This window comes from Phragmites australis, chromosome 7 (genome assembly GCF_958298935.1).
Source record: "Phragmites australis chromosome 7, lpPhrAust1.1, whole genome shotgun sequence".
Classification (NCBI taxonomy): domain Eukaryota; kingdom Viridiplantae; phylum Streptophyta; class Magnoliopsida; order Poales; family Poaceae; genus Phragmites; species Phragmites australis.
The window spans coordinates 8,497,444-8,525,215 of record NC_084927.1 but is presented as its reverse complement, the minus strand read 5'-3'; the positions used below and the strand labels follow the sequence as shown (position 1 = coordinate 8,525,215).

At 44.9% G+C, this 27,772-nt stretch overlaps 1 protein-coding gene across 6 annotated transcripts; it reads right to left on the bottom strand.

Moving 5' to 3' along the window:
* Window positions 1-20,962: 20,962 nt before the first annotated feature.
* On the bottom strand, window positions 20,963-25,160 carry LOC133923949 (disease resistance protein RGA5). Of its 6 annotated transcripts, none has more exons than XM_062369271.1 (4): window positions 25,088-25,160; window positions 24,816-24,978; window positions 23,884-24,719; window positions 20,963-23,160 (listed from the first exon to the last, which is right to left on the bottom strand). In XM_062369271.1, the coding sequence occupies exons 3-4, from the start codon at window positions 24,681-24,683 to the stop codon at window positions 21,081-21,083; spliced, it is 2,880 nt and encodes a 959-aa protein (XP_062225255.1). In that variant the 5' UTR covers window positions 24,684-24,719; window positions 24,816-24,978; window positions 25,088-25,160; the 3' UTR covers window positions 20,963-21,080. The 6 variants fall into 6 exon arrangements, with proteins under 6 accessions (XP_062225255.1, XP_062225254.1, XP_062225253.1 ...); XM_062369270.1 differs by having other exon boundaries at window positions 25,067-25,124; XM_062369269.1 differs by having other exon boundaries at window positions 24,788-25,117.
* Window positions 25,161-27,772: the final 2,612 nt, after the last annotated feature.

Here is a 27,772-nt window from a genome sequence, read left to right as displayed (position 1 = left end):
ACAGGCGTCTGAAGGAGCTAGAGTCTAGATTGGAGAGTGCTAGAAGTTCTAAGGATGTGCAGCCGAATTGTTCCACCTGCACCATCTTTCAGGACAAACTCAGCTGGGTTAGAGGGCAAGTTCAAAAGCTTCTGACTGAGAATGTGTATCTCATTTCTCTGGTAGAGAAGTGTTCAGAGGGCAAAGGGAAAATGAATTTGATCTTAGCCAAAACCAAGATGTGTGCTGACAAGGTGGGTTTAGCTCTTGGATTGGGTTTTGAGAGAGTAGCTTACAATGGGGAGAGTAAGACTGTGTTCACCATAACTACTACCCTAGATGCTGAGAAGTCCAAAATCAATACCACACCACAACCCATCAAGAAACCAATTCCACAACCCACAAAGAAGAAGCCCGCACCACAACCCAAGAGAGCTCCACAACCTAAGATGTGAGGGCCTGTAAGAGAGCCCCGAGTGACCAACAATCGAGTTCCCGAGAGACGCTACCACTGCACCTATTGCCAGAGAGATGGTCACTTGGTTGGGTTTTGTTTTCGCCGTAGGAGAGATGAGCGGTGTGAGTGGGAATGGAGCACCCGGGATATGTACCGCCCCTCTGTTGGTGTACATGAGTCTTTTTCTCGCTTCCACTCACGAGTCCCTAGCGCTTTTCAGTCTTTTTCTAAAGGTGTTGTCCGGCGTGGATTTTACCATGACTCATATGGTTTTGGTCCACGTGTAAGAGGCTTTGAATCCCAGCGCTTTGACTGACCACATTTTCCTCATCATGGTACTCGCCCCCAGCGTGTTGGTGTTGAGTTACCTACTGTTTCTGCTTCAGGGCGGATGACCCAGTACTGAATTCCTAGGAGGTTTTTGACTAACCCCAGTACTGAGCCATCCACCTTCTATTCTTCTCATGTGTAAGTGGCAGGCGGAGACCTGGAGAACAAGTGGCTCATCGACTCTGGTTGTTTGCACCACATGACCGGAGATTCATCATGGTTCTCTAGCCTCACCCCCGTGAAGCGACACGAGTACATCACATTCAGGGATGATCGGAAAGGAAGGGTGAAAGCCAAAGGTATGATAAGGGTGAATGAGAGTTTCACTCTCAAAGATGTGGCTTTGGTGGAGCATCTGGAATACAATATTCTCTCTGTATCTCAGTTGCTAGATGAGGACTTGGAAGTGCGTTTCAAACGCAATACTTCTCAAGTTCTTGATTCTTCTGGCGCTTTAATTTGCAAGATTTTTTGAGTTGGGAGAGTTTTTGGAGCTAATTTTTCTGAGTCTTCTAGTTCTTCTCGGTGTTTACTTGCTCAACCTTCTTCTGAGCTTTGGATGTGGCATAGGAGACTAGGGCATATGAGCTTTGATTTGCTTACTCGTTTGAGTGCCCTAGGCTTGATCCGAGGATTGCCCAAGCTCAAGTTTGAGAAGAACCTTGTGTGTGCTCCTTGTCGGCATGGCAAGATGGTTGCCGCTCCTCACCCACCAGTCAATCTGGTGATGACTGAATGACCGGGAGAACTTCTCCATGTGGACACTGTTGGTCCTTCTCGGGTTCGTTCGGCGGGTGGGAAGTGGTATGTTCTTGTCATTGTTGATGATTTCTCTCGCTACTCTTGGGTCTTCTTTCTTGTGAGCAAGGATGAAGTGTTTTCACACCTTCGGAGCTTAGCTTTGAGATTGTTCACAGAACTTCCTGGTGCATTGAAAGCAATTCGCAGTGATAATGGCACCGAGTTCAAAAACTATCTCTTTGATGCTTTCTGCCTTGAACATGGCATTGAACATCAATTTTCTGCCCCACACGTTCCTCAGCAGAATGGCATGGTTGAGAGAAAGAACAGGACTTTGTTGGAGATGGCTAGGACGATGCTCGATGAGCATAGGACTCCTAGGAAGTTTTGGGCTGAGGCCATTAGCACAGCATGCTACATCTCTAATTGGATTTTCTTGCGCTCGATCTTAAATTTGACTTCTTATGAGTTGCGCTTTGGGAGGAAGCCGAAGGTTTCACATTTGAGAGTTTTCGATTATCGTTGCTTCATCCTAAAGCGTGGCAATCTTGACAAGTTCGAGTCGCGTTCTTCCAATGGTATTTTCTTAGGGTATTCTCTTCATAGTAATTCTTACAGGGTTTATAATCTTGACACTAACACCATTATGGAATCTTGTGATGTGACATTTGATGAAACAACCCCCTATGCTAGTTCTGCCTTTTAGTATGCAGGTGATCAGGAGATGAGCGAGAGCATCTTTGTAGATGGCGATCTTCCAGCTTTCGGTGATGACGAGGATGATCCACTACTTCCCTCAACCACACCTGCTCCAGGGCTTGCTCCTGCTTCTTCTACTCTAGCAGAGGGTCCTGCAGCCTCTACTTCCACTTCGGCTACTCTCGAGCCTGCACCCGCATAGGTTGAGGGGGGAGTTCACCTCTAGGCGTGAGGCCCCTCTACACATTCAGCGGTGACACCCTCCACACATGATGATCGAAGATCTTGAGAAGAGGGTAACGAGGTCCAAGTCTGTTTGGCATGCTCATTTTACTGATTCTGCATTCGTTGCTTCTTTTGAGCCCCATGATGTTGGACATACTTTATCTGATTCGAGTTGGGTCAATATCATGCATGAAGAGCTTGAAAACTTTGAGAGAAACCAAGTCTAGGTCCTTGTAGAGCCACCCCCTAATGTTCACACCATAGGCACCAAATGGGTTTTCAAAAACAAACAGGGGGAGGATGGGTCTGTAGTGAGAAACAAGGCTAGACTAGTGGCTCAGGGTTTCACTCAGGTAGAGGGAATAAACTTTGGAGAAACATTTGCACTGGTAGCTAGACTAGAAACCATTAGAATCCTTCTTGCATTTGCGGCATCCTAAGGTTTTAAGTTGTATCAAATGGATGTTAAGAGTGCTTTCCTAAATGGCTTCATAGAGAAAGAGGTCTATGTCAAGCAACCTCCAGGCTTTGAGCATCCCAAATACCCACACAGAGTATACAAGCTTCAGAAAGCTTTGTATGGGCTTAAGCAGGCACCTAGGACTTAGTATGATAGGCTTAGGTCTTTCTTATTAGGGCATGGGTATGTGATAGGATCAGCTGATAAAACTTTGTTCACTCTTAGGCATGGCAATGATTTCTTACTTGTCCAGATTTACGTGGATGATATCATTTTTGGTGGCTCTTCTCATGCACTTGTGGCCAAGTTTGCAGAAACTATGAGTAGGGAATTTGAGATGTCGATGATGGGTGAGCTCAACTTCTTCCTTGGGCTGCAATTTAAGCAATGCAAGCAAGGTACATTCGTCCACCAGACGAAGTACACCAAGGATTTACTACAAGAGAAGAGTATTTTGGGGAAAAGCTAGGAAACTTAAGGGTCAAGTTTCCTAGGCCTATAAATAGAGGGGTAGGGCTAGAGAGAACTTTGAACCAACCACTTGAGCCTCCTTGTGCCACTCATTTGAGAGCTTTAGAGCTAGGTTTTTAGAGAAGAGAAGGATGAGTGCTTAGCCTATGTAATATATGAGAGTTTTGAGAGATAAATCTTTGTAATCCGCCTAAAATAGGACTGACCTCTTTGAGTAATTAAGTTTATATTTTTGCATATGCTTGAATTCCCCTCCTTCTAGTTTCCCTCTATTGGTTCCCTTGCAAGTTTGCAAGTTTTTTGATTTTCGGTTCTGATTTTCGTTTTGGTTTTTGGGCTGAAATTTCAGCATCTTATGAGATCATTCTTCTGGTTGCTAGAGGCATAAAAACTGACATACTAGTGTATGCTCATGGGTCTTGAGTATCCTTGCCTCTAGATCATCAACTTGGAGAGGTTTCTTGCCCGGTGATCTTTTTCTTTGAGCTGCAATATTTCACCTTTGCAAGGTTGTTTTCTTGATGCTAGTGGCTTAAACACTCACATACTCATGTATTTGAGTGGGTCTTAAGTCCCCTTACCACTAGACTATCATCTTGTAGGATAACCTTATTCGGTGTCCATCTTATCTAGTTTCTTCGGAAGTTACGAGTTTTTGTGCACAAAGACACATGGAATGCTCCTGAATGGAACATATGATTCATATTCCATATGTGGAGTCATGCTGCCATGGAAGTAGTCTTCTTGCTTTGTCTCTCTAATTTTTTTGCTTTCGCTTGAGCGTTTTGAGGTGCGTTGGGTGAGAAATAGGAAAAGACCATCTATTTTGAAAGAAATTTGTTGAGGCGTCTATTCACCTCCTCTAGTCGTCATTCTTGTTCCTACAGATCTAAACCTTGAGATCAGGCAAGTGAAACATCAGCTTCACTGGCAGCGGCAACGACTCTAGTCATAGACTGTTAAGCGAGTTACTAACTGCCTGATCTTTGCTTCTTGCCCTAACTTGGATGAGAGTAGTTGGAAACAAAAGCCCAAGAAGGTGCAGGTCTTACCCCTTGATAGGTGAAGATATGGTGCAACAAAAAAACTAAAAAAAAAGGAAGATATGGTGCAACAAGTAGAAACAAATCCCCGGCGTGCTCTAGTCCTTAGTTTCCTGAAGAGTAGCAGGGGAGAGAATCTCTTGTGTGCCTGCAGGAGATAAGATGGGATTTGGGGATGGAAGGAAAAAAGTTGTGCTGTGTGTATGCGTCAATAGTCAGGGCACGGTTGGATCAGAAAAGAAGCTGCTGGAGTTTTCCTACGGATGTGTACTCAGATGATGGGATCAAACTAGGCAGCTGCCTCCCAAAAAATCTCCTTGTGCCTAACATCTTCTAATTGCTATGATAAAAAGGTAATTAGTCTATGGACTGGATGTCCTGCAAGGCTAGGTATGCTATTTGGATATTTTCATGGAAGCAATGCAGATAGAGTCTCTACTACTAAAAAAATCTTTAATCAGTTCTGCGCTGACGTTGAATCCCATAATCCCACGCTCACCCCTAAAAAATAGTATATTTTCTTCCATCCCGCATCAAGTTTTTTGTTTTCGTAATTTTTTTCCGCTCCCCATTTTTTCTCCTCAGAGCTCGAGAGCTCGATCCACTTTTTCCTCAATCTGTTTTTCCTCCATTCGCTCCCCAGACCGCCCGCACCTCCGTGACACCACCGCACAGAGGCCGTCGCGGCCGACCGCCTCCGCAACCTATTCCTCTCCGTGGATATCGCCCTCTTCGGCGATGCCCTCTTCGCGCTGGGGAGCAAGCAACTCGGGTTCACAGAGCACCCGAAGGACGACGGCGATCTTACCTCGATCTATTGGGACTGCCTCGATTTGGAGGACGCCGACAAACTGGATCTGCCGCTCATGGCCATTGCCGTGGCGGCCGACGAGGAGGTCGAGTGGAAGGAGGTCGCCGCTGCCTGGACAACCGCACCGTCCTCCTCCTCGACCTCCTCCACGAAACCACGCCGCCGCCCGCACCACCGCGCCGCCGCCTGCACAGGCACACCATCCTCGTCCTCAACCTCCTTCGCTCCATGCAAAAGGATGGAGCCTCGAGGACCCTGACGACAGCATCCTCGTTAACAGGCCCATGGTCGACTGGCGGTAAGGTCTTCAGGGACGACCTGGACTGCCCAGATTTGTTCTTTTCCATCACACATGACGACTACATCGTGATCTGCAAAGCTTCACTCTCTGTAGAAGGATAGAGCCTCGCGACCGACCCTGATGGCATCATCTTCGTAAACAGATCCGTAGTTGACATTCACCGGTGGTGAGATCTTTCAGTGATGACCTTGACTACCTAGGTTCATTTGTGCTAGATTTAGTCCAGATTATTGATGGTGCTTTAATTACGCTTTGATTTTAGGATTCAGCTGATGCATTAATGGTGCTTTAAAATACTGATGTCAGTTTTTCCCGATTGTGAAATCATTGTCATGGAATGCCAAATCCAAGTAGTAGGAACATTACAAAATTTTGGTTTATATTGTTGTTGGGTCCAATCTTATCATAGTTGGTCTTGTCATTGCAAGATTACTCCACAAAATCAAACCTTAAAGACTGGATTACCATCTGTATTTGAATACTGCAATACTTGAATAGATATTAAAGTATTAAGCCCCAGTTTGTTATATGTAGGATTTGATCTGAACTAGGGGGCTTAAATGTTGTGAAAACGCAAGTAATTCAAAACATCTACTGCCAGATTAGCAACTGATGCCCCACCAACGGCAGTGGTGGTAGCTTATCTCACCATCTTTCTCACGTTGTCGCTGAAACATGTTTAAGCTAGCTCATTAGGTTTTCCATGACATTTTCTGCAGATCAAAGCTTTTCAAATGGTCCACAATTTGTAAGTCCATGCGAATCACTTCCATTTTTCACTAATTTGGATGCTGCAACATAGATAGCTTGTAAATCTTTTTTACAATACTGCATTGCACGCATTGTTTGTTGTTTGATAATAGATGTTGAAGAAAAGGCAGCGACGATTAGATTATTCCGGAGAGAATAGTCCATCATCTAATTTGATATACCTGTATGATCGATAAGTTTCCAAAGTTTTCGATTCATATCTGTCAGGACTTAGGACCAAAATATGTACATTGCAATTATTGATTGGTTATTATGTTAGTTCCTCATGTGATAGATGTTTTGATTGATAAGTAGGAACATTGCACAGTATCCAAATCGTTTACCTGCCTGATTTGTTGTTTCGATCAGCCATTGGTTCCCATCAGACATAAACTTCTGAACTTGCTTTATTGCAATGCATAAGTGATAGCTTCCATTGCAACTGTAAACCATGATGGAGTGTAGTTGCACATTTGCACAAAAAGTATTTAGGCTAAGACAGTTGCATCCAAGTAGTGGTGATAGCCATTTCATGAACTTAATTCTGTTTTAACAGATGGGCTCTGGCCATAGTGATGAGAAGGATTAGGCTTGATCTTCCGTTAGGTAACGGTAAGTCGATTGGTGGAGACTCGATATTGACGATCTAAGGCTTCCGATCAGGACAGAACGCAACCCTTGCAATCGCTACACCACTGCTCCGTTGGTTATCAACCGCGCGCGGCACGATTGACCTCGCCAAGAAGGCTAATTCCTGCAAGCGAATCGAGAACACAAGCAAGAACTCGGAAGAACACAATCTGAAATTGCAAATATGATTAAGCTCACGAGTTGGGGTTTCACAAACCGAACGACGGCGAAACTATTCAATGACAGATTAATCTAAGCAAAACCCAAAAAGTCAATGACAACTTCTGCTAGATATATGAAGAGGGGCGTGCTAGGGTTTTGGGCGACCAGGGGGCGTCCACAACTTGAGCTTAGATCCGAACACATTTACAAGGCCCGATATGGCTCAAAATTATGACAAGGCACATTGTTTTGATGACACAAAATAATCCATCATGAATCTGGAGCTGGGACCAGTACCAAAACAAAGCTATCATCCCTAGCTTTCTAACGCATCAAAGAACACCTTATTTGGACTCCATGAAGAAGTTATGGCCGTTTTAGTGCGGCGTTGTCTGCTGAATCCGAACCGAGTTTCGATTTCGACTTGACGTTGGCGTGAGTCCTGTCCGACTTGGCTGTTCCATAGGTGCTTCTCCTATATTTCTAAGCATAAAAAATTTACAAAAATTGAGTAGCATCCCATCCTTATAATTAGTAGTATGGACAGCGAGTAACGAATTCACCTCATGAGTTAAACGACGTGCACGAGCCCGTGTAATCGGTCCTTGTAATGGATCAATCACCGGAGGATCACTTGTAGCGCGTTTATCTAAATGAGTGATGTCCTCATCATCCTCCCCCTCTTGAATTGGAGTCGTCCTCGACGCAACCTCATTTTCGTCTCTAACATATGGTTTTAAATCTGAAATGTTAAATGTAGGACTAACCCTAAAATCTGCAGGCAACTCAAGCTTATGTGCATTATCATTAATCTTCTCAATAACTTTAAAAGGACCATCAGCTCGAGGCATCAATTTAGATTTTCTCAACTCAGGAAATCGATCTTTACGCAAGTGTAACCAAACAAGATCACCAGGTTTAAAAGTTAAATGTTTTCTACCCTGGCTACCATTTCTCATTCATTTTTTTTAATATTTTCTTTAGTTATTTCATGCATCTTTAGAATAAATTCAGCATGTTGTGTAGCATCCAAATTCAGAGTTTCAGAAGGAGGTAAAAATAGTAAATCAATAGAAGCACAGGGATTGAAATCATACACTACCTGAAACGGACTTACCTTGGTGGTGGAGTGGACGGATCTGTTGTAAGTGAACTCAATATGAGCAAACACTTTTCCCACATCTTCAAATTCTTCTTTAAAATAGCCTGCAACATAGTAGATAATGTGCAATTAACAACCTCCGTTTGTCCATCAACTTGGGGATGACATGTAGTAGAGAACAGCAGTTTCGTCCTCAATTTATTCCATAATGTCCTCCAAAAATGACTAAAAACTTCGCATCACGATCAGAGACAATGTTATTTGGCACTCCATATAAGCATATAATCTCCCTGAAAAATAAATCAGCTATGTGTGTAGCATCGTCACTCTTGTGACAAGGTATAAAATGTGCTATTTTAGAAAAACGATCCACCACTACAAATATATTATCCCTCCCCCTCTTTGTCCTAGGCAATCCTAAAACAAGGTCCATAGAAATATCCTCCCAAGGAACAGGAAGAGACATATAAAGATCATGTGGATTCAAGCGAGACTTAGCTTTATTGCAAGTAGTACAGCATGACACGTAGCGCTCGACATCATGTCTCATCTTTGGCTAAAAGAAATGAGTGTCCAGCACATCTTCAGTTTTCTTCACTCCAAGATGTCCCATCAAACCTCCTCCATGTGCCTCCTGTAAAAACAAGAGACGAACAGAGCTAGCTGGAACGCATAGCTTATTAGCGCGATAGAGAAGTCCATCATTCAGCACATACTTATTCCAAGTTCTTTCTTTACAATTTTGAAAAGCATCTTTAAAGTCCGAATCAGTTGCATACAACCCTTTTATTGTTTCTAAACCAAAGATTTTGTGATTTAGTTGGGACAACATGGTGTAATGTCTAGATAATGCATCCGCAATGACATTGTCTTTACCTTTCTTGTGTTTAATTATGTATGGAAAAGATTCTATGAACTCAACCCATTTAGCATGTTGTTTGTTCAGTTTAGCTTGACTTCTAATGTGCTTTAAAGATTCATGATCAGAATGAATAATAAACTCCTTAAACCAAAGATAGTGTTTTCATGTTTCTAAACTCGAACTAAAGTATACAACTTCTTATCATAAGTCGAATAATTCAGAGATGGCCCATTTAATTTCTCACTAAAGTAAGCAACGGGTTTACCTTCTGATGTAACACTCATCCAATTCCAATTTCGCTAGCATCACATTCTAACTCAAAAGTCTTACCAAAGTCCGGGAGTTAGAGTAGAGGTGCATGTGTAAGTTTCTCTTTCAGCGTGTTAAAAGCTTCTTCTTGTGCTGGACCCTAATGGAATGGAACACCCTTTTTTTCAACTCATTAAGGGGCGTAGCAATGGTGCTGAAATCTCTCACAAAACGTCGATAAAACCCTGCAAGACCATGAAAACTTCTCACCTGTGTTATAGTCTCTGGGATCGGCCAGCTCTTGATGGCTTCAATTTTCGATTCATCCACTTTAATTCCTTGTGGAGTAACAACATAGCCAAGAAAACCAACTCGATCAGTGCCAAAGGTGCATTTCTCAAGTTTAGCAAACAAACGTGCCTCTCGCAAAGCATCAAAAATATCACGTAGATGATCAATATGTTGTGTATGTGACTTGCTATAGATCAAGATGTCATCGAAATAAACCACCACAAATTTACCAATGAAAGTACGTAGAACCTCATTCATCAATCTCATAAACGTGCTAGGTGCATTAGTTAAAACAAAAGGCATCACTAACCACTCATATAAACCAAACTTTGTTTTAAAAGCAGTTTTCCATTCATCTCCCAATTTCATTCTTATTTGGTGGTAACCACTATGCAAATCAATCTTTGTGAACACAATAGAACCACTTAACTCATCAAGCATGTCATCTAGTCTAGGAATAGGATGACGATATCTTATGGTAATGTTATTAATGGCTCTACAATCAACACACATGTGCCAACTACCGTCTTTTTTAGGAACCAAAAAAATCAAGAACAACATAAGGACTAAGGTCTTCTCGTACATACCCACGGTCCAAAAGATCCTGGATTTGTCGCTGAATTTCCTTAGTCTCCTTCGAATTGGTCCTATATGTTGCACGGTTTGGTAAAGTCGCTCCCGGGATCAAATCAATTTGGTGCTCGATTCCTCTCAAAAGTGGCAGCCTCGGGGTATCTCGGTTTGAAACACATCCTTATACTCCTGTAAAAGGTTAGTGACAGCAGAAGGCAAAGAGGAAGGTATATCATCAAGTGAAAATAAAGCCTCTTTGCATACCAAAGCGTAGCAAAGAACATCATTGTTAACAATTTCAGCAAGGTCTGATTTTGTAACAAGCATAACACCACCTTTTAATTTAATGCCTGTGGAACTAGAAGAAGGTGTTGGTTGCTCTTTCTTTGGTGGAAAAACATGTTTAGCTACTTGCTGATTTTCAGATTGTAAATCTTGCTCTCTCTTCGCATTTTCAGCTATCGCTTTATCACATTGCACAATCTCACTCGGTGTTAGAGGAAGCAAGGTTATTTTCTTTCCTTTGTGCATAAGTGTGTATTTATTACTTCTACCATGGTGTGTAGCATTAGTATCAAACTCCCAAGGAAGGCCTAACAAAAGGGAACATGCTTACATAGGCACGACATCACAATCTGCATAATCATGGTAGGAACAAATGGAAAAATGAACACGAACAGTGTGTGTTACCTTCGCCTTACCACTGTTGTTGAGCCATTGAATGTGATATGGACGAGTGTGTGCGCGAGTGGCCAAGCCAAGCTTCTTGACCAAATCTGAACTCACCAAGTTATTGCAACTCCCACCATTAATTATAACTCAAACATGGCAGTCCTTGACAATGAGAAACATCTGAAACAAATTATGGCGTTGAAGCTACTCCGCTTGCTCCCTTTGAGCACTCAAAACCCGTTGTACAACAAATGTTCTATTTTTGTAGTCCTCAGTGGCAGCGGCACCTAAAATCTCATCACCATCACTATCGGTCTCATGATCACCTGCAAGGTTAGCTTGAAGTACAAATTCATCCTCAACATCACTAGTACTGATGTACCCACCATCATCGTTTGCAACGTAAGCGCGTTGATTGGGGCAATCCTTCATGATATGGCCCATGCCCTTGCAACGGCGGCACACAATACTCGCTGAACTACTCGTGGAGCCAGTTGAAGGAGTGGTCTTCGTCGCTGGTTGCTGCACAGAAACAGATTTGCTCACCTCGGTTGTACGTGGTGCTGGTGGTGACGGTGCTGCTGTACGCGCCCTATTATTGGAGGGTGCAGCAGACCGTGCCGGAGCGAACAAGTCTGATTTGGCTTTACCCGATTGCGATCTGGAGGAAAACGAACTCCTAATATTCTGCGACTTTGGCTCACGTCCCTGCAATTCTTTCTCAGCCAACATAGCAAGATGGAACAACCTATCCATGTTATTATAATCTCTATAATCAAACAAGTCCTGAATTTCACGTCTTAACCCCGAATAAAAATGAATCATTGTATCCTCATCATTTTCTTGTATACCACAGCGAAGGACAGCAATGTGTAGTTCATTATAGTATTCATTAACAGATCGACTACCTAGGCATCAGCATCACCTTTGGCCGACACCCGGGCCGCGTTGGCCGCGTCGGCAAACTCCCTGGCCTCCTGAAGGTATTCAGTAGCATTTCGTGCCTCAACCTCCGCGTGCTCCCGCTTCAAAGCCTCCTCTTGAAGACGGCCCTCTGAACACTCCGCCCGCATTCGAGCCCCTTCCAAGGCTTGATGAAGGCATTTGGCATCATCATGGGTCGCGGCAAGGGCCTGGCGCCCCCCCGTCTCCCAGTGCTCTCGTCAAAATTACTTGCTACAAGGCATGACAGAAGAAGGAAAAGGACCAAATAAGCTACTCAGAATCAGGCACCGGACCCGATAAATCACGACTAAACCACTAAACCTACAGGGCCACCGCTACCAGACGTGCCTCTACTTCCTCCAAGGGGCACTGGGACAAGGATCGCTCGACCTCTAACACATCGGAGAAGAGAGGAGGCCACCATGAAGGCCCTTGACGCCTCCGGGCGCAGCACGAAGTCATCCAAAGTTAATATCCCAAGGCCGGGGCCCCCCATCAGCCGTCGCGGGGGGGAGCCTCGGTGGAGGGCATGGTGCCTCCAGCACCGACCACCCGGGCTAGGTCACCAAACGGCTCAAGGCTCCACGGAGACGAGGCCATGTCCCCCAAGGTGACCTTCGGGGACACCCCCGCAGAAGTCCCCGACCCCTGTTGGAGCTGCTCAGCCTCCGAGGGGGGAGTCGAAGACACATTCACCTCGACGGCCACTGCCAATACCATGAAACACAAGGTCAAGATCCTGCTACACGACCCAAATAGAAATATAGCTAACGAAGCAACAATGATTCACCAAGTCCCCCAAGCCCTCTCATAGAAGGGCCCGTGACGTCATCGGTGTCCGAATCGGCAAACCCAAAATTGTATTCCATGGAGGCCATGCCTCCTCTCTGGCTCTGGTCATGCCCGGCAATGTCTGGAGAGGCCAGGCCTTCCCCTGCTCACGACCACCGAGCTGACCCTCACCTCCGGATAGGTCGGCCGTGTTCCCAGCTCCGCATCAGAGCCACTAGCCGCACCCACTCCACGTGAGTAGGTGGACCTAGGATCACCTCGGCAATCTCCACCGCACGCTCCAGCAGAAGACAGCTCTCTAAAAGAAAAGGCAGCTTACATCTGCGAATCAAAAAACTAGACAACAAAGAAGACTCACCAGAGCTGACGAGGGGGCTGAAGTACACCCTCGGCCACTCTTCCGTACCTTGCCCAAAGGTGTAGTCCTAGCCCATATGAAGGGGCCGAATACGCAACATAGTGAACTCCTTTACGAGATCACGCATGCTCATCCTTTAAGCCACCCTCCGGAGAAGGACCCACCGTGAAGTGAACTGGTCATTCATGATCCCCGTCTCTGGCTCTGGGACATACGTGATATCTTGGTTGGAGGAACAAAGGGGGACGCATGGCCAACGTTGTAGTAGAACCACGCTGCAACCAGCTGGTATACCATCGACCGTTAATACCCTTCACCGGGAAGGCATCACGGTACTGTAGTCGTATCTGGAAATTAACGCTGCTGAAGGTGAGAGGCCTCTTCGTCCCCTCACCCTTGACCATCTTCAGCTGACATCTGGTGAAGTGGAGGGCCGCAAAGAAATCCTCCCTCCCTTTGCACCCCTCTGCCCGCATGGTGCACTCGAAGGTGGCCAAGCGGGCGATGGCGTTGGCGTGGAGCTGCAGAAGCTCCACATAGTAGTGGTGGAGCACCTCCTTGAGCAGTGGCGCCGACGAAAATCCCAGGTCTGCTTCGAAGAAAGCCTCGAACACCACGACTTCGTGGGCTAGAGGCTCCAGGACCTCCTTGTCCAACGGAGGTCGAACGATAGCTCTGAAAGGAATCTTCCCCTCCCTGACCATCCAGTCAAGCTCCTCATCTTTGATGGTGGACACCTCTAGCACGGTGGTCTGCTCAAGATGACTCCTGCTGGCACGGCGGAGCTCCACCCCAGGCAGCGGCCCCATCAACAACACGTGACCCGGTGCCACCGGAGGCCTCCCCGCCGCGACCGCTCCAGCAGTTTCGCTCGCCGCCTGAGTTCCTACTCCACCTGGGGCACTCGAGCCAGCCATACGGAGCACGGGAAGATGGCGAAAGGTGCTATGTGGAGAAGAAAGAAGAGAAGCAATCGACAGATGCACGTGCAAAGTAAGGATAGATGGAGGCCAAGGGCATACAAGAACACGGGGCAGGCGAAAAGGCTGCTCAGGGAAATCCCTCCCCATGATAGGCCACGATCGTAGGGAAGCAGAACCACCCCCTGTGACCCCCTAACCACAGGACGCCATGTGTTCCACATCCGCCTAACAAGGTGCAGTCACGCCTTTCTCACAGGGCGCATTCAATGCCCCTTATCACTAGCGTCATCGGATGAACTGTTCAGATCAAGTGGGTTAACTCTTCCCAGGCAAGCCAAGCTATATTAGGAATCAAGAGTCCTCGATAGCAAGCCAACGACCACCGGAGGCCCTACTCCAAAGAATCGCGGGCCCGACCACTCCGCTCACCGCCCTCGCGAGGGTCTACTGTTGGGGGTTGTTGTTAAGGACCCCCGACGGCCCCATGGCTTCGCTAGCCCATGCCCATGGGCCCACGCCTCCTGAAGGCCGCTTTCTGACTCCCAGGATTCAGAGTAACTACCTCCCAGAGCCATGCCTCCTGAAGCATCCATCTCCCGGAACCATGCCTCCCGAAGCCTCCATCTCACGAAGCCACACCTCCCCCTGGAGCCCCCGTCTCCGGGGCTCGAGCAGGCTCCTGAAAGGCTACGGGGTAGGCCATCATGCCCGAAGAAAGATCTACCAGGAGAGGAACGACGGTCATCCTTTGCCTGTAAGGAAGTGACCGACATTAATTAACTAGGCTAGTGGGCGTCGTCCCGACACCCCAGTACAACGGAGGTTATCCTAACACCCCTGACATCACGGCGCCGGGCCGCAATTAGCGACCGCCTCACCCCTCTGGGTATAGGCACCCTAACAATTACCATGGTAGATATCTATCTCCTATGTAGGGTAAAAAGTAGCTATTCAGGATAAGATCATGTATGTCACACCCGGTTTTAGAAAGGGACAAAACCAGATGTAAACCACATGTATGTCAGGATCAAGTTTCATACATGCAGCGACTTCATCAGTGTATCACACGCAGTGTCAATATTACAACGTTTAACTAGAATAAATAAAGAGATCACAAAACCTTAAACAAAAGCACACAACTAAACTCCGCGAAACTCCAACTTCCATAGGCAGTTGACCGGGGAAAATGCCAGCCTAGCAGTCTTCATCTTCATCAACGAAGAGATCTGGATCTCCTTCAATGTCTGAGCAGCGATTGGAGGACATTTGGGTAAAAACAACAAGTGTGAGTACAACTAGTACTCCGCAAGTGTGGGAAGATAAAATACCATGCAAGCTTAAACAAGGAACAAGTTGTAATAGTTAAAGTTTTGCATAAAAGCCAACTATACTAACGAAGTATTATGAAAGCATCCTACTTATCTAGTTGATTCATCATCAGACCTCGAACTCCTAGAAACATCTCCACATATTTCCCATCCACCTGAATCCCACATCATGCTCCCAACATACCAAAACAACCCAAACCCATTCGGCTAATAATGTGAGAGTCCAAGTCTCTCATAACCGTGAGTACGGCTGATATATCAGATTTTACACTCTGAAGGGGTTGTCCAGCTTTCCCCACAAGTCGTGATTTTTCTTATTACCGTGTCCGCGAAACACTTAACACACACACCAGTGGTGTGTTGCTCGAAAAGTCACTACAAAGCCGTTACAAAGTTTCATCCAGTATGTGCATGCCTGCTAGGTTTCACCGCCGTCAAAGTGGCATTCACACCACCCAGAAGCCCCCTTTTGCGCCTTGTAGCTTTGGAAAGTTTTCACCCTTCCCTTCCACTACACCTCTCATACCACTAACCATATGGTTCTGGCCTTTGTCGTCCCCACACATCCACTCTTCTGTTTGGCACGCACAAAATTGGAATCCACTAATTAATAGGCTAGGCCTATCCCATACCAGGTCTCGTGGTTGGTACAATATATCTTGGGTTGTCGCTCCACGAACCGGTCCTTACTTAGGTTACTTGAGCAAACACTAAACCAACATCATAACTTTATCATCATCAACCCAACTTTGCTCAAGGCCTAAGGTTCCATGTTGCTAATGCCATCATTAATATTCCCAACTCATAGTTGCATTAATTTGTTAATCATGTTTAACCCTTAACCCTTCCATCCTCTTGTGCAAAGTTAAGCATGACTACCCATCATATCCTCTACTAACAACATGGTGACAAGGAATTATATGGAACATGATACTATAAGTACATAGGATTCAGGATTAACAGCATGCATGTTTGAAATAAAAGAAAGCATTTTAAACAAAACTGGGATCAAAATGTTCAAGGACACTTGCCTCTCCCAACTTGTTGCTCAGACTCTTCAAAAACTTGGTCTTGAAGATTCTCGAACTGCTCTTCGTCTGCTCTCGACACACACCGGAAAAATATACAACAAAATCAACTAAGAATAGTACACCAAACAAGAGCTAACATCTATGAAAAAGGTACTAAAAGATACTACACGTTGCTACGAACACGTGAGCGCAAAAATTATCTAAATCGGAGCTAAAACGAGAAAGTTATGCTATAAATAAGATTGGGGCTAAATCTGAAAATAAAAAGGGCTTAGTTTAAACAAAAACAGAGAGGTTAGGGGCCTTTTTGCAAAAATTGAGGGACCCATTTGTATTTAAGAAAAAGTTCAGGGGCTAATCTGCATAACTACAAGGGCTTTTATTTAAATATAGGAAAGTCTAGGGGCTTATTTGCAAAACTGTCATTACTCCCGAATTAAATCAAATAGGAAAATATGACTGGAAAAGGTGTGCTGACGTTCCACTGCCACGTGGGCTAAATCGATGAGGTGGCCAGCTTATGCAAGCGATGACGTGGCCTGATTTACTGACTAGGATTATGTGGCCACGTGGCAGCATGCGATTGGATGCCGAAAGGGTATGCGAAGCTTTTAATCACGGCCATCCAAAACAGATCAAACGGTTGTTGGCAGTGGGGGGGGGGCTTAGTTGACCAGCTCCAGAGATGAAAGCGGCGGCGGACAGCTCGGCGCAGCGGCGTTGTCACCGGAGAGATGGCGAACCTCGTCGCCGGGCACGAGGGTCAACGGCGAGCGGCGGCGGAGGGAGAAGTGAACAAGGGAATTCCGTTTTAGCGCTTACCTCGAGCGACAGGGCACCAAAGGCAGTCGGTGGCGGGGTAGATGGCGGCGGTCTCGGGTTAGCTACGGGGTGGGAGCTCCGGTGGCCAAAACTCGTCGGTGAAGACAGCAACGGGCCCGGTAGGCGGTGGAGATGCTCAGGCGCGGCTCAGCTATGGCAATCGGGCGACGGATTTCGCTGGGGCGGAGTTAAGCCGAGCAGCTATTGCGACGGCAGAAGAGCTCGAGTCGGCATGAATTTTAGATGGGAAACCGAGGGTGCTCGAGTGCTTATATAGGCGGGCATGCGGCTGCGGATAACCTTGAGTTGGTTGGGATTTGGCTCGGGGGAGGAGGGGAAGGCATGCGGCGCACGGAGATGTTCGAGTCCGGTTCGGTTGCGCTCGGGTGGCTACGGGAGGAAGGAGACCGGGGGTCGCTATCGAGCGGGCGGAGATGGTAACCGGCCAGGCGACAACAACCCAAGAGCTGTGCTACTGGGCCGCGGCCTTCGGCCAGCCCAGGCAGGAGTTGGTTGGCACTTGGCCCGAAAAGAAAGGAGGCCGACCGGCTCAGCCCAAAAGGATGGTTTGATTGGGCTACCAAGGAAAAGAAAAAGGAGAGGAAAAGAAAAGGAAAGAAAGGAAGCCCAAGGAAGAGAAAAAAACATTTCTTTTAGGAAAAATTTTGCAACATTTTCCAAAAACTTAAATGGCACGCCTCGAGGTTTTTAAAACTTATTTTTCGCACAGTAAAAACCCTAATGCAGCTATTTCGGCATGAAAGCAATCAAACTATAATATAGCCTAGGTTCATTTTTCTAGCTTTTAGAAAATAATTTCTTTCTCCTAAGATTTTGAGACAAAGAATAACACCATATTCTAAGGAAAAGGATATTTACTACTATTTCTAAAAAGTTAAAAAAACTAGGGTGTTACAATGTAACTCGGCCTTACCCTGGATATTTTGCACATAACGGTAACTTGCACGTTAAGCTACGCCCAACCCTATAAATAAGGGGCCTTGGCTGTCTGAGCAGGAGAACAAGCTCAACACAGTACGGAGGAGCATAATCACAAAGTTTTCATGTGATACTCCTCCTAGCTCGGTCCATATCTTTACGATCAATACATTCGTGGTGTTCCTTCCTCTCAAATTTTGTTTCAAAGCTTGAGTCTCCTCCTTAAAAAGAAACTCTCGTCGTACTTACTAGGGCAAGACAATCTTTTGCTTGAACATAGGGAGATTGAGCCTAGTGAATAATGCTAACATTCTATTGCTGCCAAACAAAATAGAAGCTCTAAGTGTGGGAGACTACACGCCCATAAGCTTAATTAATAGTATACCAAAATTGATTACCAAACTGTTGGCAAACATATTGGCACCAAGGCTAAATGAAATTGTATCCAAAACCCAGAGCTCCTTTATAAAAAAAAGAAGTCCATTCATGACAATTTTCTATGTGTGAAGAATGTGATCAGAAAGCTTCATAGAAATAAGCAGTCAGCTTTTTTCATCAAGCTAGATATTCAAAAGCCTTCGATTCGGAAAACTGGGCTTATCTCCTGGAAGTCATGCAAGCCTTGGGTTTTGGAAAAAAAATGGAGAGATCAGATATCGATCCTTTTAGCCACCACCTCATCAAAAGTTCTCCTCAATGGAACTCCGGGAAAAGAGTTCTGGCATGCACGTGGACTCCAACAGGGAGATACCTTACCCCCTATGCTTTTTTATTCTCACTATTGACCCCTTACAGCGGATAATTGAAATGGCTGCTCAAAGAAACATCCTCAAACCACTGCTAGCCAGATTGGCTCAATTTAGATGCTCATTATACGCAGATTATGCAGCCATATTTGCAAACCCAAATAGTACAGAGCTGTACGCTATGCATGAAATCCTTCAGGCCTTTGGAAAATGTTCTGGTTTGGAGACCAATCTAAGTAAAATGGAGATCTTCCCTATTCTCTACGAAGATATCCCATTAGAACATATTTTACAAGACTATCCAAAAAAAATTATCAATTTCCCAAGATATTTGGGGCTGCCTCTGCATAAACGCAAACTTCGTCGGGTGGATATGCAACCTTTAATTAACAAGCTTGGTGGTAGGTTGTCGGGATGGAAAGGAAAGATGTTTTTGACCTCAGGAAGAGAGACACTAGTAAAAAATGTTATGTCCTCACAACCCAATCTACCATCTAACAATATTCCCGCTATAAAAATGGCTACTGAAAAGGATCGATCGGATTCGTAGTAGTTTCCTCTGGCAAGGTGATGAACCAGAAAATGTAAAGGGTGGCCACTACCTAGTCAACTGGGCAAAGGTTTGCAGGCCAAAAAACTAGGGAGGCTTAGGTGTTTTAGACCTTTAGCGATTTGCAAGAGCTCTTAGGTTAAAGTGAATGTGGTTTAGGTGAAAAATGAAGAGGGACCATGGACAAACATGAAGACCCTATGTGATCAGATTGATCAGGTCTTGTTTCATGCCTCCACACGAGTCGAAGTGGGCAATGGGTTGAAATCATCTTTCTGGCACTCCTACTGGGTGCATGGCTAGGCCCCCAAAAACTTGGTGTTGGCATTATATGCAAAAACCAAAAGGAGAAAATGTGATGGTGAAAACGACATTAACAGAGCAACGGTTGATCACAAATCTGGGGCATCCAACAAGCTACGAAGAACTCACTCAGTTCATGAGGCTATGGGAAGATATCTAGAGCATCACACTGAATCGACAAATTTCGGACACAATCACATGGAGGTGGATGGTAAATGGGGAATACACCACAAAGAATGCCTACGAGATTCAATTTGCATGCAGCTTGAGAAGACTGAGCATGATGCCAATATGGAAGGCCAATATGGAAGGCCAAGGTGGAACCAAAATGTAGATTCTTTGCATGGATTCTCATGCAGAGAAAGATACTAACGGCAAACAACTTGGCAAGGAGAGGCTGGCCGCATGATCAAACCTGCAAACTCTGTTGTTTAGAAAATGAGACGCCAATGCATTTGTGCAAAAATTGTCCGTTCTTGCAGCAAGTATGAAAGGATCTTACTATGTGGCTCGGTTTCATAACCTACTGGATTTCAATGAGTACACGACAATCAACAAATTATGGTAAAAGGCAAGGAAAAAGTTTGACAAAGCTGAACGAAAGGATTTCGATGGAACAGCAATGTACTTTTGGTGGAACATTTGGAAGGAAAGAAATCGAAGAACTTTCCAAAATGAGGCACTCTCAACTACGCAAGTTGCACTGCAGATCAAGGAAGACATTGACCAACGCCGTTTAGCTCTTGCCCACTCTTAAGTTCCTCTGTTATGTAGTAGTCTTCTGGCATTTGGCTTAAGCACGTAGCAGCTGTATTTTCCTTGTTTTTCAGAGAGGGTTTCTGTCCCTAGCTCCAGTTGGTGCGAGGGCCGGATGACTTCTCTGTAGTTCTTGAGGAGCAGTGAACTTCTATTTTTTTTCCTGGATTTTATTCCTTCTAATATATAACGGCAATTCCCATTGTATCCGTTCAAAAAATAATCCGGAGGTGTGCGGGCCCCACCTATTCAGAGAACTCCACCTCTGTTCCTGTGTCCGCGCGCGGATGGACTGTTGAAACGTTAGAGATAAAGGTATCCAAATAATTCTCTGAATCCTTCACGCAATCACGCAGCTATTATCGGTAAAAAAAAATGGACGCTCATATTAGATCTATGATATTTCCAACCAACTGGTATTATGGAGCCACTGTAAAAGACCTCTTATTTTAATCATATTTGATCGGTTTTGTCCATGATTCACTGATCAAGTTTTAATTAAGTAAAAAATAGAACGACCATCCAAAAAAAAATGATGAGGTCAACTTCCTCTCATTGTCATTCTCGGTCCTCGAGATAGGATAAACGTACGCTCGCTGATACGCAGCAACACATGAATCGGTTCACAGCAAGTCGCATCTTTGTGAGGACAGCACAGAGGAGCAGTAGACAATTGCTGAATTGCACCACTGATGGGGGTTGGCAGACTGGCACTGTCCATCGCTGCAGCCATGCATCGTCCATGTACATCTGTAGCTAGTGACATTGGACTAAAACTCCTACTTATAGACAAGTGTTTCCATATTAATCTTACAACAATTTACGTGGTCCGCGAGAGAACGAATCCTTGGGAGCAAGACAAATGCTGGGCGACTCGGGAGAGCGTCCTGGAACGCGCCCTTGATCAGCGCAGACTTGCCTTCCATGGATTCAGATCCTGCAGCAGCCGGTGATGCCGTCAATACTCGGACTTCTTCGAGGCGCGAGAGGTGGTGAAGCCCGACAGGTGTGGCCTTGTCCCATTCCCGTGGATCGAGTCCTAACAGCAACCGCCGGAGCTGGGGCATGCCGCCTACCCCAAATGTCAGGCACGACATCTCACTAGAGTCGAAACAGAAGAACCGGAGAGCCGCAAATCCCGTGGAGCCTGCTATCACAATCTTCCTTCCCTTCGCCGGGATGCCTGGGACGATCCGAAGGCTGAGATGGACGATGGAGGGCAGCCTTGTCCCGATCATGTCAACATCTTCCTGGAGTATCTGCTTCGCCCCAAGTGCCAGCTCGCGGAGGCAATGGAGATGCCCGATCCACCTGGGAATTCTAGAGAAGGTCCAATCTAATAAATCAAGTTGCCCAAGGTTGAGGAAAGGAGGCGAAGGCCAGTTGCTCAGGGCATCAGCGCAGCAGCTATGAAAGGGACTGCTAGACCTCACAGAAAGCCCTTTGAGGCTACCGAGTTTCTCAAGGGAGCAACTCAGAGCGGTCATCCATCCCGGTGTAGTGGAAGTAGATTCCGAGTATCCTGTGCCACAATGGAGGGACAAATCTCCAAGATTGGTGAGCTCACCGAGGCCATTAATATTTTCTAACGAGCTCACCGGCAGATTAAAGCCATGCAAAGTGCGCAGCGATTTCACCTTCCCAATCCCGTCCGGCAAACCCCCCGTATGCTGTCGCAACACCAGATGGGACAAGCACGGCAAATCAACAATGTCTGATATTGCTGGAATGCTGCAATCTGATACCCAAGGTAATTCCAAAGTCTCCAAATGTCGCAGCCTCCGGATCTGACCAGGCAACACTATGGAGAGCTGTGATGGTATATCTCCATCCATTAGACATTCCTTGCACTCAACCTTTAAATATCTCAGCTGTGACAGTTGGTTGATACCAGTGAGGTCGATTATCATCTCACGCAAAAAGAATTCAAGGAATAACACCCGCAGAAACTTAAACTCCAACAAAGGAGGTATCCACTTTGATCCTCCAAATACGGCAAGAGAACGAACTTGTGACACTTGCCTAGTAATGGTCATAGCAATTTTGTCATCCTCTGCACCATTCAAGTCAATGGTCAGCCGACGAATCTTGTCTTGCACTTGTCTCGCCGCTTGTGGATCATGTATCACACTGATAAAATTATCTTCCTTGCACCTCCTTAAAATCATATCCAGCATCAGGTCATGAACTCTGCAATGAGACACCTCATTGTAGTAGTCCTTATACGGAAGTTGAATCATGCTCCTATTAACCAGCTCACTGAAATAGCTCTCGGCAACAACCCATGCATCTTGCCCAGGATAGGTACTCACAAAACCTTCTGCCACCCACCGTTTAACTAGCTCAACTTTGCTAATCACACAATCCTCTGGATAAGCACCAAGATAAAGAAAGCATGCCTTTAAATGGTGAGGGAGACTCTTGTAGCTGAGGTCTAAGATATGCATCATGTCTTCCAAGGTAGACTTTCTGGCAAACTTATTAGTAGCTAGTGAACTTTGTACATGCTCCCACTGCTCCTTCAGTCTTGTGGGTTGGCAAGCTAAAACACTGGCTGCAGTAACAATTGCAAGCGGTAGACCACCACACTTCTTTAAAATTTGGCATGAAACTTCTGTCAAGTAAGAAGGGCAATCATCTTCAGATCCAAATATTCTATTAAAGAATAATTTTCTTGAGTCTTGATCACTTAGTGGCTTCATATTATGAATGCACTTATGGTTGCTGGAACATGCCCTAGCCACATCCTCATGTCTTGTAGTTATTATAACTCGGCTATGTTGATCATTTTGTGGAAAAGCACATGCAATAATATTCCATGCTGGAACATCCCACAAATCATCAACTACAATAAAGTACCTACAAAAACATTTCACGTAGAGCATATACATTAAATCGAATAAACACCCACTTTCAAAAGAACTAACTATATCAAAGTTTGTGCAATATGAAACTAGATGCATGCTACAATATATTCATCTTTATATTTGAACATAGGACTGTATTCAAAGCACAACTATTTGTATTTCATATACAAATGTAGAATATCTATTAAATATTTGATCAATCTGCTGCATTGTTATACCCTATTAATTGACACAAAAAACCGTCAAAGAATAAGGGTTAGGATTATTACTGGAGTTCCAAACCACTCACTTTCTATCTTACAATTATATTTCTTCAAACGGGCATAATACAAAGAAGCATTTAACTACAAAAGTTTATCATCGTTTTTCTTCCGAAGTATTTCTTCAAACGGGCATGAATATATAAAGGCATAAAAATAAAATATCATAAATGTACACCGCACATAACCAATCCTTGGTAATAAAGTCTAATTCACTTTAGTCACTTCGTTCTTAAAACTGATTAAATTAATGGCTTGTCTACGGGTCTTAAATTTTGTTGGACAACAAGAAATCCCAGGTTTTATGGAAATCTAAACATTTGCATAAATATTTTGACCAAACGCTTAAAAGACTTTGAAGTTATTTTTCAAGGAAAGAAGATTTAGTAGTTAAAGCTCAAACTAGTACATCGCAAGATGAGGTTGTTGATTAAATAAGTAGCAGGAATGTATACCTCTTATCTTGTAGATATTCTCTGAGGTTGTTGATGAGGTCTTGCACCACGCAAGCATGAGAGGGTGGGTGTTGCTTGAGTTGTAATAGCACACTTGTGAGTAACCTTACCATGTCTGGTTTTTGAGAAACAGACACAAATGCCTTGCAATTGAATTGTCCTCCAACTTCACGATACACCTGGCTAGCAAGAGTGGTCTTGCCTAAACCTCCAAAACCTACGATTGACAGGACCTTTAATTGCTTCTCTTCATCCATTACCAATTTGGTAAGGTCTCTCTTTGGGTTATCAATGCCAACAAGGCTGGCTGCCTCCTTGTAGAATGCCGATATGCGAGGATCGACTATCACCGAGCTAGTACTAGAGATGTAATCTTCAACTTTGTACCTTTTGCACCGTTCATTTATCTCCAGTAGACGAGTCTTGAGCTCTTTGATTTGCCAGGCAGCCTCAAGATGGGCCCTGCAAGTCTTGAGAAAATGAGAAGCCTTGTCGAGGAAGCCAGCCTTGGCGTCGACACTTGCCACGTTGTTACTGAAATCATCGATACAATCTTCAATATCGTAGGTCATCTCCCTCACTTGGTTCCTCCAATTTTTCACCTGCGGATCAAGTTCATCAGCATCCTCCAGCTTCTCGAGGAGAGCGTTCATGGCGGGTAGCTCATCCTTGAGAAACAGAATATCCATGCTGGACATGCCTATGACGTTGGTGCACTTGTCCCCTGTCATCAGCTCTTTGAGCTTAGAAAGAACAGAGTCAATCACCCCCTTGTATGCACTCACCACAATTGCCGCCATGGATCTCGCCTTTTGCTTTTAATTCTTAATTTGGTTCTGCGAATAAAAAGGTCTTTAATTAGTGGATGAGTAACCGACTTGTGCTTGCTTAATTCTACACTTACTCGCAGCTGGGCTGGAGTGGGAGCTGACCTCACTTACTCAAGCAAGCGGTTTTCGAGCAAGATCTCGTCGTCGATTTCGAGGACAACCGCCGGCAGCTCTGCTCGGCACTGAGAGTAACCTCGACTCAGCAACAGATGAATTCAGCTAGCAGCTAGCAGAAGCATAGATCCAGAGAAACGTAAGAAGCGATCTGGAAGAAGGAACCGAAATGGAAAACATAAGAATCGAAATCCAGGAACAAATGAGCGAATTCAGCAGCTCACAAGACAGAGCATAACCAGAAGCACACACGAACGAACCAAGACGTGAGAGAGAGAGTGAGGGAGGGAGGGAGGGATAGCGCTCTGCTGCCATCGGTCATCAGGTGCGATATAAAGAACCAACACACACTCTGACCCTGTTAACGGGCGTACGGACGGACGGTGCCGATAGGCAGCAGTAGAGTCTTCTTTTGTACGTACCATGCATGTGCAAGCTGATAAAGTTTGCAAGACTTCCAATCTTTCATGGTAAGGTCCAGGCTGGTAATAACTCTGCAAATTAAGTACGTCCAAGGGTAAAAGTAGCATTTCATTCTGAACAACCACAGTGGCAGAGTGGCAGAGTTAATTATGATATTTGACGGAATGCTAGCTAGCTGCCAACTGCCTTTTTCATCGATCGTCTTCAAGTGTTGCAGTTGCAGCCTCTTGATTTGACGACTACAGAGGAGAGCTTTGCTTTGATTTTTCAAATGAGATCTTTGATTCATCCCATGACCGGGCCTTACATTGACTGATACCTCAGCTGTGACCATTGACTGATATTCAGTCAAGTCGATTATCATGACGTGCTTAGGAAATTCAAGGTTTCAAGCTAGGAATAGCAGCCGGAGAAACTTGAACTTGAATAACGGATCGGAGGTGTCCAGTTTGATTCTTCGAAGGTGGCAAGAGAACACACTTGCATAGGCGGCTAGTGGCGGTCCATCCAGTTGGCCGATCGAGAAGGAACGGAGGACCAGATGCATGCATCATCATTCATTGCTGGTCCAAGCAGGAAGAAGAGCAAGACACAGATGCATGCATCATCCTTCGGGATTTCTTTAGTGTTTTTGAACTCTGTAGCACTCTGTTCCATTGGTTTCCATATTCTTGTCTCTCAAATTTCCTTGGTCCAAACTTGGCCTACATTAATTCCTATGTTTTCCAACATTATCTTAGTTGATTTATCATTCCTTTGTTTGACTGAGCTCCATAATTATGGAGTGAAAGAGGCTCTCGTGTCATGTCTACTGCAATCGTGCTTTTTCGACGTAGTTGCCCAGTGCTCAGATTTAATTCACAAATTGAAGTCCAGCGTCCACACCACCAGGGAGACAAGGGATTTTTTCCATGAGATCCACCGTAAAAACAACAGCTATTGCTTGACAGGAGTAATTTTTTGTGCTCGATCACCGCCTGCATAAACCACCACCTCTGGCGGAAAAGCTATATTCTCCTCGTTGCTACTTGACAGCTATATTCTCCGTCGTCATCTTCATCGTCGCTGTTTTTGTCATCGTCCATCCCTCTCCACCGTGGGTCTGCCGTCTCCATCCTCAGAGACGTGGTGGAAGGCGAAGAGGTCCGAGGAACGCGACGTCGATGACGCAGGGGATCGGAAGCACCCACCTGCCCTTCCCGGGGCGGCACAATGTTTGAGAGGTTGGTCAGTGCGTTTGTTGAAGTACACAATGTGTGAGAGGTTGTGTCATCTCAAGTTGCAACACGAGTCGAGCAGAATGGGTTTTAACGCATGTATGAAATACCTAGACGAGGGGGATAAATTATTGGATGAGCCCGGGGGTGATTGGCCTAATATGTACAAAATGATGGTCTGGTGAGCGTACTTGTCACTCTGATAATTATACAAACTAATGCTAGCGAAATTTGTGGTTTCAAAGTGTGGTAACTAACGAAAACTGTAACTGCAACCTTAATTACCAGAAGCTAGGTGAAATAAATGAACAATCAAAAGAGCTAGGCGGCTACTCCATACACAGCTATAGCTCACAAAGACGCTTTCGCTGGTAATAGCTTAATAGCTGTGCAGAGAAAGGAAGAAAGAAAGATTTGCTGCAATATCTTTTTTATTATTATATTCTCATTGATTGGAGAGATATACGTTTTTTTAGACTTTGCGTGTAGATAGATAACTGCCCTTTATATAACTAACCAATTTTACCTCTAGTTAGTCATGGTACTGGTAAATGCCAATAATACATTTGGATCAGACATCAAATCACTCTTTACGTAATTAAATCAAGAAAGAAACCATGAAGGCCAAAATTAGAATGCAAGAATTTCATATGAAATCCATATAGTTATTGATGAGGACATCCCTCCTATTGTTATTCTACATCTCCACCACGTCCAAAGATGGATTTGACACGTCACGTTTCTAGCCCCAATCGGAGTGGAAGTCAACTTGGCCTCCAAATTCAATTCGGATTCAACAGACAACCGTATAACAGCCGGATCATATCTCCCTCTCATACGGAGTCATATGGAAGTGTTTAAATATAACCTAAAAAAATTACGAGACGTGCTTTCCAACGGATCCGGCCCTAGTACCAAATTCCGCGTGAACGACTCGGAATCGTCAAAATGAACTGACGGTGTAACATATAGAGATAGAATCCGATTTTGATTCCTTAGATTGCATTACAGCGTCTCCTATAAATAAAGGCCTTGTGCGACGATAATAGATGGGTTTTATTGAACATAGTTTCACCAACGGACAAACAATATTGTCTCTAGTTGTATATCGCGACCACGTAGTTGACTACTTCACAGAACTCCACCATATCAATATATCGTTCTTAATCTATATTCGCAATTTCAAATTGCCTTCAATTGTTCTTGTTCTTCGGTTGCTTGCAGGGATAAAAAAGCCTCATGTTCAGGCTAATGGTGCCCACGGCAAAGTCAGTAACCTCCATGAGTTAGTTGAGCGATTGTCTA

Coding starts and splice junctions, on each gene's coding strand:
- LOC133923949 (XM_062369271.1), bottom strand. CDS start 24,683: ATGGCGGCAATTGTGGTGAGTGCATACAAGGGGGTGATTGACTCTGTT. Junction 23,161..23,883: donor GAATATCTACAAGATAAGAG/GTATACATTCCT, acceptor ATGTTTTTGTAG/GTACTTTATTGTAGTTGATG.